Below are 16,495 nucleotides of genomic sequence, written 5' to 3' on the forward strand. Positions count from 1 at the left end.
TATCTGGGAGCACTTCTCTAGTTAGTGCCTCCTTTATAAGCCAACAAGTAAATGCACAGGTGGAGCAGATTCTGGATGCAAAAAGGGATGCATTAAAGGTTTTGAACACAACATTGGATAATGTGAGAGTAGAGCTACAAGACAGGAACCAAAGTATGTGGAAGATACAAGGGACATCTTCAGCCATGGCAGTGCTTCAGGGGAAATTGCAAGAGCTTTAGATATTGCGGTCGAGCATCGAGGGAGTTGTCGATACTGACCCTCATTTTTTGGTGATTGAAGGCAAGATGGCTGCTCTAACTAGTGCACTCACAGCTCTTGGGGCCAATGCAAGCAGCTCGAACATAAGAGATGAGGTGGATCGTCTCCAGGTATGTGTCGACCAAGTCAAGGAAAGATTTTTGTTTATGTGGTAATGCCCTACGTACTTGACATGGTACTCTCTTCTATTTAGGTGGTTTTGTTTGCCATGCCAGTTATTTCTATTTATGTGGTAATGCCCTAGGTACTTGACATGGTACTCTTTTCTATTTAGATGGTTGCTTTTGTCATGCCAGTTATTTCTGTTATGGTGCTAAGTGCCCAACATACTTGACATGGTAGTTTTTTCTATTGAGGGATTCTATCATGGTAATAGTGCCCAAGGTACTTGGCATGGTAGTTTCTTTTTACATTCTTTTTGTTACGGTGACATTGACCAAGTACTTTTCCATGGTGGTTTTTTTTGCTATGAGTATTTGTTTTTTCCATGGAAGTTTGTCTATTATTGTGGTACTTGTCATGGTAGTTTTTTCTACCATGACAAGTGCAGGGGTCATGGCTATTTTTCCAGGTATCATGTAATGGCCAAAATGCCTGTCATGGTACTTCGTTTGATCATGGTGGTGTTTTTTTCATGGCAGTATTTCTTGCTATAGTACTTTTCTTTTGCTATTGTTGTAGTGCTCAAGGTAATTTTCTACTATCCATGGTATATGTCATTACCTTAGAGGTTTTTTGGAAATCCATCTCTGTTATGGTGGCAGTGTCCAAGGTACTTTTTCATGGTTTTTTTTACTATGGTTGATTGTTTCTTTAAGGAAGTTTGTTGCTATTGTGGTTGTGCCCAAGGTACTTGTAAAGGTAATTTTTCCTATTAAGGTGGTTGTACGGTCATTGCTTATTAGTGTGTAGTGTCCAAGAAACTTGTCATTGTAATTTGTTTTTGGTTATGGTGGCTTTTTTATCATGATAGTCTTTCTTGTTATGGTAGTAGCTTTTGCCTTGATGTTTTTAATGGAATGGCAGTTTTCTGTTATGGTGGTAGTGTCCAAGGTACTTTTCTACTTGCCATGGTAATTTTAATTGCCTTGGCGATTTTTTGGAGTGTCCAAAGTACTTTTGTATGGTAGTTTTTTCTGTCAAAGATACTTGTCATGGTACTTTGTGTTGTAATGGTGGTTCTCATATATAATCCCTGTGGGCCTTTTGTTCTTCATTTGTCATGCAGAAAGAATTGACTGACTTAGAAGCATCAGCGAGTACGTGTGTGCAACAGATCAACTTTTGTGAGAGCATGTTGGAGCAGGTGAAGGCTGGTGACACAATGTCACTGCTTCCGACAGCTGGACAGCACTTGAGCCACTTGCACGCTACATTCTCTGTTCCAAGACTATGTGTTGCCTGTGGTCTTGCATTCATGGCTTCCCATGTGGTTTGTGTATACATGCTAGCATGTGGTCATGCATACCATGCTCTGTGTTTTGCTGCCTGGCTTGGATCACAGACAATATGTGCGGACGCCTCTTGCAAGAGTAGTATTCCAGATTCACTTAAATCAATGCTCCTGCATACAGGTTGGTTACCGTTGCTTCCAATATCATATAAATCCAAGAATAGTTCAGGTTGCCTTGAAGTATCTGCTGATTGCACAAGCCTGAACATCACTTATGTGCTTGCAGGTTCTGGCCATATTCCTTGTGTGGCGCCAAAACAGGATGACGTGCCAAAGGTTGTGCTACAAGCTACTCCTGAATCCCATAGTGTGTACTCCAGTGAGGGCACTCTAGTTGTGAAGGTAGACCCCCTACAAGCACAACAGCACTTGAGCCACAACCAAGCGAAAGCAGTCCAAAGGAAGATGCAACAGTTGACGATGCGGAGGCAATAGCGCAAGAGGGAGTGGATGCAGTGCAGCGCATGGTAGCTGGTGATGAGAATCCAGATTCTCCCATCTTTCTGAGTGACATGGTGAAGGTGTCAAAGAAGCGCAAGAAAAACAGTGATGGTAAGTGGTAATGGTATTGGACTTGTCAACTTCTATGCAATGTCTGCATGGGACTGATGTGTTGTTTTATGACATAGCTGGATCTTCCAAAAATAATAGACCTTCGGAGTCCACACGTTCAAAGCACCATGCTCATCATGCAGATGGAGATATGGGAAAGAGGGAAGCACCCAGATCACCTCATGCTGTGAAGAAGACTCCCAGAAAGAGTACACCCCTCCGCAATCCTTCTAGTGTTTCCCACCCCCCCAAGCCTCGAGTTTGCAAGAAATTGTGACTCTTCAATTGTAATACAAGAATCTGTGATTCTTGATTTTGAATGCAAAATAAACTTTTTTGTCGGCCTCTATGTGTTTGTCGCTTTTATGTTTCATAAGCACAATGTCTATGTTTTTGTCGGCCTCTATGTTTTTGTTGCTTTTATGTCAAATATTGCCTCGTGTTTATTTTTCAATGTTGAATGCTGTCTTTTACAGAGTGTCCAAAGGAAAAGGGGACCCTCAAGCTGCCCGTAGAGGAAATCATCATCATCAGAGATCCCCCAAGGTACATTCCCCCAGTTATCTCCTCCTTGCCATATGATGATCCAACCCGATCAACCCTCATATTAGATCTTAATGGTGTACTTTGTCTTACATGTACACCTAATAAGCATGACCCTTCGTCTGTCCCCGATATTGAAGCTACATCATTTGTCAAGCATGAGGAGGCAGATGGCAGGTACCTATTTGTTTCGAAAGATGCACAGGATTTTATTGCATGGGCTGTGACATGGGCAAATGTCTACATATGGAGCAGTGCAATGCTCAACAGAGTGGGCTCAAGAATTCAAAGATGTTTTCCCCAGGTTCATAGTTATATTAGTGGATGGGCTGGACAACAGTTATGTGATGTGGGTAGTTACTGTTTTGGTGGTGGAAGGCCAGCATTTTTCAAGGTGTTGCAGAATTTTTTGGCGAAGCTGCAGCAGTATGATATCAGCAATGTCCTTTTAATTGACAACAGTTCCTATAAATGTCATTATAATCCCAGAGGTACTTACATCATAGTGCCTGGTATTGAGCACTGCTCCAGCCAATACTTGTCAAAAGATCTAAAGACTTGGCTAGAAGGGTGGCAGCATGCTACGGAGCGTCGTGCCTTGGCGGACACATTCAGCAAACCAAAACCTACTGATGACGAAAAGTATGTATTCACAGCAATTGTAAAAGGTTTTCAAAAGACATCGTATGATGTGTACTTATGTGGGCCACAACTCATGCCCATAGAGTGCAAGCGACGATGACGTCCCTTGATTTTTTTAGGATGACAGATCCTCTATGTACCTTTTTGTAACTAAACTAAACCCGTGCCAGAACCTTGTATATTTATATGCTACTTTCCATGTGGAAACCAATTTTTTGGCTTCATTTTGATCGCCATTATAACTGATGTAATGACTCTTCATCAAATTGTTGAAGATGAAATATATTCCAACTGGTTGGATGCGTTGTCTTTGTGTCCCAGCATTGAAGTGTTATTTTTCTGATTCAAGTAGTTTAAGACTGTTCAAGTGTCCAAGCATTGAAGTGTTATTTTTCTGATTCTGTTATTGTTTCCCAATTTAAAATAGTTACAATGTAAGGTTGTTTGGGTTGGCATACCAAAACTTAATAGATTGTTGTGTACAGAAACCACCCAGGGACTACCTATAAGGTACTTTGGACTGGCATACAACAACTTTTACAAGTCCTTGTTTCCTACATAGTTTATTACAATTTCCACCTGTGAACTACTTGTAAGGTACTTTTAGTTGTCATACCTGTAAAGAACCTATAAGGTACTTTGGGCTGGCATACACCTTTTACAAGTCCTTATTTCCTACATAGTTTAAGATAGTTTCCACCTGTGAACTACCTGTAAGGTACTTTTGGTTGTCAGACATGTAAAGAACCTAAAAGGTACTTTGGGCTGGCATACAACAACTTTTACAAGTCCTTGTTTCCTACATAGTTTAATATAGTTTCCACCTGTGAACTACCTGTAAGGTACTTTTGGTTGTCAGACCTGTAAAGAACCTATAAGGTACTTTGGGATGGCATACAAAAGGTTTTACGAGTGCTTGTTACTTACATATCTTAACATACAGAAACCACTTCAGGACTACCTTAAAGGTACTTTGGGCCGGTAGATAAAATTTTAGAGGTGCTTGTGAACTACTTGTAAGGTACTTTAGGCTGACAGACAGGTACTTTGTGTTCCAGAATTGAAGTGCTATTTTTGTTACTCAAGTAGACAAAAGAGTTAATTACAAGTACTTGTTTGGACTAGCCTGCAAGAGGTTTTGACTCCTACGATAGGCTCCTACAAAAACCACCTGTGGAATAGTTGCATGGTACTTTGAAGCTAATTACAGGTACTTCTACAAGTTACTTGGGCAACAACTTATATCACTATTGGCATACTGTTGTACACATTTTCATATACTTCTACAGCGAGTTTGAACTTATGTGGCTCTCCTTCTAAGGGTTCCAAGGGTATCTTAATCGATCTAACCAAGTGTGATGCAAGAAGTGTTAGGAAATAAGACGTAGCTAAATAGATTTTTGAGTAGATTACTTAATGGAGAGAGAGAGATTTCACACACAAGAGATTATAGAGTAGAGAGAGAGAGAGTACACACGATATACGTGGTTCACCCAATGTGGGCTACGTCCACGGGAAAGCAGCCACTCAATGGCTTTAGCACTTCAAAAGAAGAAGTAGTTTACAAAGGGATTATACCCTTAATGGAGCTCCTGCCTTGCTTCACTCTCACCACCTCACACTCACCTTGTTGCATCAACTTCACACTATGAAATGTGTGTAGAAATCGCCTCCTTTTATAGGCCAAAAGGGCTGCCCTCTCTTATGAGAGACAGCCATGTGTAGCCGCCCTTGTGCGAATAAGTCCAAATCGGACCCTCCAATCCGCCCATGTGTGGCCGCCCTTGAGAAGACAAGTCCGCTTTTGAATTCGGCAACCAGCCACCGGCCATTGACTTTCGACCACCGGTCACCGGCCATTGACTTCCGACCACCGGCCATCGGCCATTGACTACCGGCCATCGGCCAACCGACCGGTTGTTTTCCGACCACTTTTCGGCCGCCGTCCGGCCATAATATTCTGGAGAAAAAAAAAAGTCTCGGGGGCGGAGGCCCCCGAGGCCTCTAAAGTTACCCCTGATTCTTGTCAGTGAAAATTCTGGTTTCCGGTCAATGATTTTCCTTCAGGCACGATGGCTTCTGCTCATAATGGGGGCCTTACAAATGTGCGCTTTTACCAGAAGATTACAAGGTAAATCAGGCTCCATACTTAACAAGAAGCACTTTTGGTTGACTAGCAGGCATGTAATAGATATGCTCGGCACCTTCCACTAGCTCGTAATAGTACCCCTCAACCAAATAGCTCCCTGCAGAAAGTATGTTTCCCCAAGAATCACTCAAGTCTCTTGCTGTTTTGTTTTTGTCCTCTGAGCACCTCAAAAGGTAGAAGTCAGCTCCATCTTCATTGGCATTGGTGGCAAAGGCATCACCGATGCATAGAGCATCACTAATTGCGTCATGGTGCCCACCATACATCGGCAGATCTGATCCTTCGTCATTGCTAAAATATTCACTTTCTGCATTGTCACCATCTAATGCCTCAAGGGTTAGATACTCCCAGTACTCAACATGTGTGTTGTTCAAGCATCGCCTCCAACACTGGGACATACAAAATTCACAAAAACAAGCGAGAAGTCTGAAACGGAGTGCACACTTGTCGCTCTTGGAGTATCCATTGACACAGTGTATTGATCGTGAGCCTTCAAATCGCTTGCGATTCCACTTCTTCTCCCTTGGCACCTCAGTTGCTTGGACCTCCCAAAAAATCCTGTTCACCCCTGTGTGACCACTTTCATCATTAAATTTATGCTTCAAGAAGCCAACAAAATCCTTGGCACACTTCATGTGCCATGCATCAGCCTTTAACTGCTCATGTGTTAAAGCCCTCTTAACAACTGCCCCTGCCCCATCATGCTCCCCTTTGCCGTGGCCCAAGGCAAAGAAACTCCACAGCATTTCAATGCCAGTCAAGCCATAGTACCTAAAACAATGACCCACCTTCAATGCTGGGCAGAAACAAATTTCTGGAAACTTTTCATCAGAGGTGGAATAAAACCTGGCGTACCTTGACACGAAGAAGAGCGGTCTAGATGACTTGAATTGAACAGCACATCCATCTAACCACACCCAGTGCCGCTTCAAGAAGTTGAATCCCTGATTTTGAAGCCAAACACTATGCAGTTGCAAGCAATGTTGCACAAAAAGCATGTCATGATCTTTGTCATCAGAAATGTAAAAATGTGTATATTTTAACACATGGTCTTTCTCGTCTCGAATGTATGTAATGTGCACCAAGATGGTGACTTGTGAAGAGTACCAATGCATTGACTGGATTTCATTTTTCTCCTTAAATGAGTAATTTTCCGCAAAGTCGATAACAGAGACCACTACATCTCTAGGAAACCTATGAATGCAATCTTTGAACTGCTGAGATTGCCACCGGGCAATAAAATTGTGTCGGATGTAAGTGGTCAGATGCTTTTTAAGAAAAGTTGTGAAATCCTTGCATTCCATTTCCTTCACTAGAAGATCCTTGCACTTCTTGCCTTGAGAATGGGTTGAGGCAACGTCTTCAAACACCTTAACAGAAATTTGGGCTGCACTTTCAACTGTTTCGTTTGGCCAAAGCAATAATCTCTTTGACCCACATTGAAGACATTCTCCCTTCAAGAAAGTCAACTTATGAAATACGGAGTCCATTGGTTTTTCACATAACACACTTTCAGTCAATGTGCTTACACAGGTATATGTGTACGTGGCCGCTTCACACTTACTTGGAGCCTCTTTTGGCAAGCATATAGCACACATGCAACCACACCCATCGCCATGCATGCCTGTCTTACTGTGTCTCATGTGGTTGAATGCTTCCTTGAGATATATCATCTGAATATGAGCAATACAACACACGTGTAACGGTCCTTCAACTTCCGAACAAACCAAGGTTTCAATCCCTCAAAACATCTGAGTGAGATCTTGATGTGTGGATATTGCATTTGGAACGTCATGTAAAGATCACCCAGCTGTGCAAGAAAAAATAAAACCCATCAGAGGCTCAAACTTTTTTCAAAGTAAAACCCATCAAAGTAAAAGCTCTGTGAGGTATTCAATGATTTTTTCTACCTCCAAAGTACCTAGAGCACCTCTTTACTATCATGGTACTTCCATGACTACCTTTGGAATGAACTTTATGGTACTTTCAAGACTACCGCTGTGAGGTATTTTATACTCTTTCAGAGATCCAGAGTACCTAAAGATCCTCTTTACTGTCATGGTACTTCCATGACTACCTTTGAAAGGAACTCTATGAACTTTTTCTACCTCCAAAGTACGTAGAGAACCCATTTAAACTCACATGGTACTTTCAAGACTACCTTTGCAAGGTATTCTAGACTCTTTCAAAGATCCAGAGTACCTTAAGATCCTTTATACTATCATGGTACTTCCATGACTACCGTTGAAAGGAACTATGTGACTTTTCTCTGCCTCCAAAGTTCCTAGAGAACCTCTTCACTCTCATGGTAAATAACTACCTTTGAAAGGTCCAGAGTACCTAAAGAGCCTCTTTACTGTCATGGTACTTCCATGACTACCTTTGAAAGGAACTCTATGAACTTTTTCTACCTCCAAAGTACCTAGAGGACCCATTTAGACTCGCATGGTACTTTCAAGACTACCTTTGCCAGGTATTCTAGACTCTTTCAAAGATCCAGAGTACCTAAAGATCCTTTTATACTATCATGATACTTCCATGACTACCTTTGAAAGGAACTCTATGACTTTTCTCTACATCCAAAGTTCATACCTATGAAAATTTAGGATCATACCTGTGAATCATCAAGCAAATGTATTGGATGCTTTATGTAAGATTTTTTGCCCAATCTTTTTCGACACACATCTTTTTTTTTTTGGCGACACTCTTGTCTCTGTCTGCCAAAAGGAAAAAACAAGGTCTTTTGTCGCTTGTGTGATGGTGGAACTTTGAGGTACTTGACGACTACATAATTGCAAAGGAAATGCGTCAACCTCGGCCTGTTTTAACCTTGAATTGGCTGCTGCAAAGTTTTGCCGATGCAATCCAGTAAATCTGGCCATCTTGGAGTTGCTAATAGACCTTGATGGATCTCCTTCACTATTCACCAACATCATGCAAACAGCTCTTTTAATCTTCAGCTCCTCTTCAGACATGGATGCTTTGACTTTAGTAATTGTGCCTCGAATATTGGATAGGATTGACTTCTCAGATGCATGATGCAAACGTCTGAAATCTGGCAGTCTTAGAATACATTGAAAGGCGATTTTCTTAGCATCGCAAGTCATGCCTTTTGTTGCTTCCTGCCAGCATTTTGAGACTTTCATGCAAACCTAATTCACATCTACTGTTGACCTTGAACCTGATGCATCACTTTCTCGTTGTCTCCTACGGCTCTCTATTTTCATCATAGACCAATATTCTCGCATCCGATGGTTACCTTCATGGCGAATTGTGACTGAGTCATCCCTGTGGTAATTGTGAGTCATGTCATCATGAAGTGGATTGTATTGAGCATGCTTCTGAAAGTACTTAGAGCCCTGCAGTGTACTTGGAGGTGGCTCGTTTTGCACAATCCTCTCTTCAAAACATCCGACACCACAAGCAATGGCCGAAAAATTGTGTGGAGGTTGTTGCTGGTGCGAAACGTGCTCTCCCAAGCTGCTGAAATTGACATTCCACAAAAGGTGACAATTGATTGGAGGCTGCTGCTCAGACACATCCTGTTGACCAATATCCTGCTGCAACATCTCCATCCCGATATCCTGGACCTTTATTCTCCACACCTTATGACAATTCTCCACAAGTTCCTGCTGCAATTTTCCTTCTTCTTGCAAGAGAGAGAGAGAGAGAGAGAGAGAGAGAGAGAGAGGTTGGCACAAAGCCTTTAGAAATATTAAATATTTATCTTTTGGCTTTTGAAAACTGCCAAAAAAACACCATCCAATAGTGCCTCACAAGAGGTGTCAAGGACACTACTTTTTGCACCACCAACCCATGCTTTCAGCCTGGAAGAACCATGGCCACAACATTTATGGAAAACCATTAGAAATAGAAAGAACGGAAGCGCGATGTTACAGTCTACACCAATTCTTGAGGTTAACATGGACAACGAATTTTATCCAGGAGATATACAATCACTGTATGGAGATGCACGAACGAAGGTTTCGATGGAAAGTAAAGCTCAATCCCTGAAAACCCTGCCTTCATTTATAGGTGAACACGAGGCACAATCGGAGATAAGATTAGTTCCATCCCAAATGAGAGCTATTCCACAAATGATTGACTCAAAAAGTCTTCAAGAGATGTTGTTGACACCTGTAACATGCACAATCACACTGTCAGAACTCTTGAGAGTCAGACCACACTTATGGGAATACATGGGGAAACATTTGGAGAACAAAGGAATAAAGATTCCTCTTCAGACAAACCCTACGGTAGAAGAAAACAAACGGGAAGGTCCAACCCAAAGCCCAACCTATGCCCATAAATAAGGTCGGAGATAACTGTGAAGGTGAGGAAGGTAATACAACCTTACCTATCAAATATCAGGATATAAAGACGATAGCTATCCTAAACAGTGGGGCGGGATTTGCGATTGCTACAACGCAAATCTGGGAGAAATGGGGCCGTCCAGCTCTCAGAAAGACAAGAATGAAACTGCAACTCACAGATGGGTATGTAGAGAGACCATTGGGAGTCCTGGACCAAATAGTTGTAACTTCGTGTGGAACTAACTATGAGCACACCTTTGCCACGGTAGGTTTTGGAAAAACGAACAACTTTGACATTATTTTGGGGCAACCTTTTATGCCTCAAATCAAAATGATACAAGATTGGGGGTATGACCAAATTTACCCAAGGCATGAGGAGCTAATAACAAAAATCAACATGAAGGATCACAGCTATAGAGACGTTTCAAAAACACCAGTGCAAGAATTTGATTCAACCACAGTGATCAAAAAGGAAATACCTGTGTGGTTACAAACAAAAGCACATGTCTGGATGTGTGGAGCATCTGATTGTGGAGACTTAATCAAAGAGGAATGTGTGTTGGAAAGGTCTGTAGAAGACGAGGCTTATCTCCCAGAACCTTTCCCTAAACATTTATTTGATCCATTTGGGTGGACTCAAATATTGTCAACTTTGGATGTATGTGTTAATGAATGCACGTCTATAAAATTTTGTGACTGATGAAGGATACGACCTAGTAACGTTGCAAATGGCTAGCATCATCCTTGAGTCAGGATTAGAGACCGAGGAACAAGAAAAACTACTACGTGAGACTGAGTGTAAAAGAATAGTTGATGAGATATCTGTAGTGGATGATAGGAATCAAACAAAGGAGGAATTCACAGATTCACTAAACGGTGACCTTCCATCACTGGGTGATGAAATCCAAATGATAGATGATGACGATGAAAGATCAAGTGGATCAAAGACGAATAGGAAGTATAAGTTGAGACCTGATAGGTTTTACGAGTTTCCTAACCAAAAACCTGGTCGACAAGAGTGGTATAGATCAAAGAGAACAAGGAAATCAAGAGCGAATAAGCATAAACCCATGCCTCTTGTCAATGACAAAACGGGATATCTAAGGCTTGTAAAAGCTGACAATTGTGTCAAAGACAAGGTCACTAGCCGGTTTATCAAAACTAAACCATGGAAAAACAACAAGAAGAACAAGCCCGAAAAGCAAACGACTGAGACACCTAAGGAGGGGGAAATAGGGTCTAGAATGACCAAAACAGAGAGGAAAGCAGAGTACAATAAGCTCAAACAGACCCTCAAAAACATATGGACAACTGAAATGGAAACAGATGAGGACAAAAATTCTGACAAGATGGATGTGCCGTCCCATTATAAGAAGTATATCATACAAGATAGAAAAATCATAGTGCAACAACCGATGAGAGAATTGAAGGAACCTGGTACATCATACGACGGTCCTAAAAAAGCCAAACGAATAGACCTAGAAGAGCCCGGAGAAGATCCAAAACCTGCATATATTGCCACGGATCTTACTGAAGAAGAGAAAAAGCTTTTGATAGCTACTCTTGAATAGTATAGAGATGTGTTTGCATGGTCATACAAAGATATTAAGGGGGTGGATCCAAGTATCTGTCAACACACAATACCCCTTAAGAATGACGCTAAACCAAGCAGACAAAGTCCTTATACTTGTTGGGGTATAGGCGTCTGTGCCTTGCCTGGCCGCCCAGAGTCTGGGCGCCCACTGACTTGTATACCTTATACATAGCATAAGTGTATAGGGGGCTGCTCACTCTTTTGAGTCTCCCCACCCACATCGTGTGTGTGTCTCCTTCTCTCTCTCTCTCACTCTCCGTCTGTGGTGCTCCCCGATCCCCTTCAATTGGTATCAGAGCTATGGTGACCGCGGAGAGCACGACGGCTTTGAGAGCTTCGAGGCGATAGCTCGCTCGCTCTCGACGGTGGAGTTCGATCGCGGAGTTTCACGGAGAGCGATTTTAGCTTGAGGAGCATTGTCTTTGGAGCTTAGGAGCTTGGTGTGGTCAAGCTTGGTCGAGGAGGCGGTTGCGGCTTCCTTGGTGAGAGGAGCTTTTGAGCTCAGTGGAGCTCGTTAGAGAAGTGCTCGGCGGAGGAGAGCTTGACATTCGAGTGCTTGGATGCTGTTGTGGCAGAGCTCTTGTGTTGGAGCTTGCATTGAGAGGACATTGCATCACGCAGAGTGGAGCAGGAGCAGGTTCAAGACTGTGTGCAGCTCGTTTTTGCCATTTTCGGGCTCTAAAACGTAGTTTTTTGCGTAGCTCCGTCATACAGAGTCAGATCTACATGATCCAGGAGTCTAGGTCAGGGTTTTGGCACGCTCCGGACGCGATGGTGATGTCTATTTGCTGAAATTATGCTTTGAATTATAGCAGGTACAGCAGCAAGTTTATTTGTGCACTCTCGGGTCCCAAAAACACTGTTTTTGGCATAGCTTTCACACCCGGACTCGGATACATATGATCCAGGAGTCTACCTTGGGGTTTTGGCACGCTCCAGACGCGCTTGTCATATCAGAATTTTAAAATTCTGAACGCTGAATTTTCTGCAGCAGTAGTTGTTTATTGTGTGTCGAGGATTCCACACATGGTTTGCTCTCAGATGTGAGAGTGATATTTGCTGCAAGTTTCCTCACAGGTGGGAGGATACGATGTATGCCTTATGTGGTTTGATGCTCAGGGAGACTAATGTGATTGCATTTTGAGCTCGGCAATGTATGCCTCGAGCATGTTTTTGGCAGTCACAGGTAGAGCAGATATTTGTGTACTAGATTTGCAGGTGTTTGCAATGATGTATGCAAAGTGTGGAGATTGGTGCATGCATTTGGAGTGCGGTTTGATGCGCTTTGGTTGCTCATGGTTTTGAGCGTGCAGTCAATTTGGTTACTAGTTTTGTGGCTGTTTTACTGACAAAACTCTGGCGAAATTTTCCCAGGAGTTTTATGCGCATCATTTATGCGATCTAGGTAGAGATTGCGGGTTGCACTCAGCATTTGTGTGCGGTGTTCTCTGCAGGTGGGAGATTTGTGCGTGTGTATGCATTGATACCGCACATTGTGGGCTTGGTGATTAGCTCACGGTTTGACAGGCGTACAGTTATCTTGGCACACTCACAGGAGTGAGTATTGTGATGTATGCTTGTGTGGCTACGAGCTAGGTAGCCGGATTCGAGCACTAATGGCTTGAGGTTTTTCAGCAGGTTTCAACTACAGGTTTACAAGTTTACAGGCAGGTTTGAGGGCTTATTTGGGCGCTGAATTTTCAGCCATCGTTTCCTCTTTGCAGGTGTCCATGTATGGCTCAGTTGTAGGCTGATTTGGGACACATTTGTGACTTGTTTATGCAGATGTTTAAGAGCTGAATTTTGGGGCTGATTTGTAGCCATATCTTACAGCCATATTTGCAGACTTTTGTTGATGCGATTCGAGCCAGTTTAGGGCTGATTTGGTTGACATTTGCTACTCATTGTTGCTTGCTCTTTTGCGAGCATTATGGCTGATTTTTCATTTGACTTCCAGCGTAATGGTCTGACACAGTTTGATGGTGCAGATTTTGTTGCTTGGAAGGAGCATATGCTTGTTGCATTGGCAGATTTGGGGCAGGATAAACCCTTGCTTGGTTTATCGGCGAAGCCCAAGTCTATGCGTGATGATGATTGGCAGGATCTTGATGAGTTAGCCATGTCTACAATTCATTTGCATATGGTTGAGTCTGTTTACTGGCAGGTCTCGAGGGAGACTACAACTCATGCTTTATGGCAGAGTTTACATGCTATGTACACGACATCCATGTCTACAGGGAAGTCTAGTCCCACTTCTATGTCCATGGGAGAGATTGATCCCACACGCAAGTCTCGACGGCATAGAGACTTGACATGTTGGCATTGTGGACATAAAGGGCACATTAGGCGTCGATGTTTCAGGCGTTTGAGACAACGGAGGCGACAGATGCGTGATGCAGATTTGGGCATGACAGATGCTAGTGAGATCAGTACGGTGGTTACTGAGTATGCTTGTGATGGCGATGTCACATTTACATCTAGCTTGTCTTCATACGATCTTATGTCTACGGATTGCATATCGGATTGCACATTGTCTTCACATTGGTTACTAGATTCAGATGCTACATTCCATGTCACGTCGCATCGTGAGTGGTTTAGCACGTTTTCTAGTGGGAGACTTGGTTGTGTGCACATGGCTGATGGTGCTGTGTATGACATTGAGGGTGCAGGAGACGTATGTTTTTCCTTGCCCAGTGGTATGAGATTTACCCTGCGTCATGTGCGTTATGTGCCAGATCTGAGACGAGATTTGATCTCAATCAGGCAGTTACGGGATAGTGGATGTCAGATTTCGCTTCGAGAGCGAGATTTTGTGATGCATTTGGGTTCGTTAGTGATTGCGAGAGGTGCCAGGAGTGGTACAGGTTACCCATTGCATGTGGATCATGCAAGAGACGGTGTTGTCTCTATGATCATGCAGCCAGGTAGACAGCGAGAGAGCAGGCGAGTCTCTTTTGCTTGTGGGTTGCAGGATGCTTTGCATGGAGTGCAGAGTAGTGAGCTCGTTGTGCACACGGTTGGGGCACGACTTGAGCAGTCACACAGAGAGGTGACAGAGTCAGACATGCATGCTTTGCTAGTGACTGAGCAAAGCAGAGAGTCAGTTGTGCGAGATACTTCTATGCAGGATAGACAGGTAGAGCGGTCTTGCTCTAGTGAGTCACGACAGGAGGACGTTGTGCAAGAGTCTATGCATACGGAGTTAGAGCATGAGAGCTCTAGTGAGTCACAGCAGATTGAGTGGTCATGTTTGCAGTGGATGATTGCAGAGGAGGCTGAGATGTTAGCGATTATGCAGTCATTCCTTTCTATGCTCGACAGTGAGCATGGGGATATAGTTGTGCAGGATATGTCTTCCAACAGAAACCTAGAGCAGCTGGTTTGCTCTGAGGTTGCACGACAGGTTGATGCGTCTTTTGTGGACAGTCAGGAGATGCATGTTGCTGACACGCCTTGTCAGTCAGAGATGCCTATTGCCAGGGATATATATGTTGATGCATGCTCTGTAGAGCTAGCAGCGCCCGCTAGCATTGCATCGGCATTTGGTGGTCTCATGTATGAGATGCTGATCTTGAGACCGGATATCGCAGCTGCAGTGGGAGCATTTGCAGTTGGGGTTGTCAGTCATTTGTTGACTGATGATGGCATAGTGCACGAGGGAGATATGCAGGTATTGTGTACATACTTGCAGTACGTGTGCGGTACGTCTGGTGGTGTATGGACTTACACGGGAGCAGGACAGCCGGATGCACACGATCACAGCCAGCCAGTGGGCATCGGTTGAGAGCGGTTTTCTCTCACCTTTTTTTAGTCTTTAGACTAGGTTCCCTTGCTTAAAGGCACAGTCGCCTTTAAGTGGGAGGTTGTTGGGGTATAGGCGTCTGTGCCTTGCCTGGCCGCCCAGAGTCTGGGCGCCCACTGACTTGTATACCTTATACATAGCATAAGTGTATAGGGGGCTGCTCACTCTTTTGAGTCTCCCCACCCACATCGTGTGTGTGTCTCCTTCTCTCTCTCTCTCACTCTCTGTCTGTGGTGCTCCCCGATCCCCTTCAATACTTACAATGAGACGTTTGCAAGGAAGATCAAGGAGGAGATAGATAAATTGAAAGAGGCCGAGTTTATTTACAAAATTGAGTACACTGACTGGGTTTCACCAATTGTGGTGGTCCCAAAGAAAAATGGAAAGTTGAGAGTATGCATCAATCTCAAGAAGGTAAACGTTGCAACAATTCGGGACAACTATCCCCTACCCATTACTGATCATGTAATAGAAAGAGTGGCAGGAAAAGAAGCTTACAATTTTTTAGATGGCTTTTCAGGCTACAACCAACTCGCAATAAAGCCAGAGGATCAACACAAGACGGCTTTTGCAACTGAATGGGGCATTTTTGCATTCAGGGTAATGGCTTTTGGCTTAATGAATGCACCAACCACATTTCAGAGGGTGATGGATCATGCTTTTAAAGAATATCTAAGACAGCTCTTAGAAATTTACATGGATGACTTGTGCGTTCACTCTCTCGTAAGATTGGAGCACATAGAGCACTTAACCAAAGTGTTCAACAAATGCAGACTGTATCCGGAGAAATGTGTCTTCATGGTAAGACAAGGAAAAATATTGGGACATATAGTGTCCAAAAATGGTATTTCGACAGACATGGAGAAGATCAACGTAATTGTTGATCTACCACGACCAGTAAAGGTAAAGGAGGTACAGGCGTTTATGGGCCATTGTGGATATTATCGCAGATTTATCTACTCATACGCCATAATTGTGAAACCACTTTACCTGTTGACAACTAAATTTGAGTGGACAGATGAGTGCGAGAAATCTTTTCAAACTTTGAAGCAAAGATTGATATCCACTCCAATTTTGAAGGCTCGGGATTGGGAAAAGATATTCCACATCCACTAGATGTATCGGCATATGCTATAGGATGCATACTTGCACAACCTCGAGAACACACTATGGATTTTCTGATCAG

The 16,495-nt window shown here is 43.1% G+C and overlaps 1 protein-coding gene across 1 annotated transcript; it reads left to right on the top strand.

The window, feature by feature from the left end:
- Nucleotides 1–287: 287 nt before the first annotated feature.
- On the top strand, nucleotides 288–2,543 carry LOC147425050 (uncharacterized). Its single transcript, XM_086500254.1, has 4 exons — nucleotides 288–371; nucleotides 1,490–1,577; nucleotides 2,057–2,266; nucleotides 2,344–2,543. The coding sequence occupies exons 1-4, from the start codon at nucleotides 288–290 to the stop codon at nucleotides 2,541–2,543; spliced, it is 582 nt and encodes a 193-aa protein (XP_086356380.1).
- Nucleotides 2,544–16,495: the final 13,952 nt, after the last annotated feature.

This window comes from Adiantum capillus-veneris, chromosome 25, assembly GCF_014529385.1.
Source record: "Adiantum capillus-veneris isolate H3 chromosome 25, ASM1452938v2, whole genome shotgun sequence".
Classification (NCBI taxonomy): Eukaryota; Viridiplantae; Streptophyta; class Polypodiopsida; order Polypodiales; family Pteridaceae; genus Adiantum; species Adiantum capillus-veneris.

What these genes read in the sequence shown, in the direction of transcription:
- LOC147425050 (XM_086500254.1), top strand. Translation starts at nt 288, where the DNA reads ATGGCTGCTCTAACTAGTGCACTCACAGCTCTTGGGGCCAATGCAAGC. An exon ending in GTTGGAGCAGGTGAAGGCTG is followed by an intron (nt 1,578 to 2,056) that starts GTGACACAATGT and finishes CTAGTTGTGAAG; the next exon opens with GTAGACCCCCTACAAGCACA. An exon ending in GCGCAAGAAAAACAGTGATG is followed by an intron (nt 2,267 to 2,343) that starts GTAAGTGGTAAT and finishes TTTATGACATAG; the next exon opens with CTGGATCTTCCAAAAATAAT.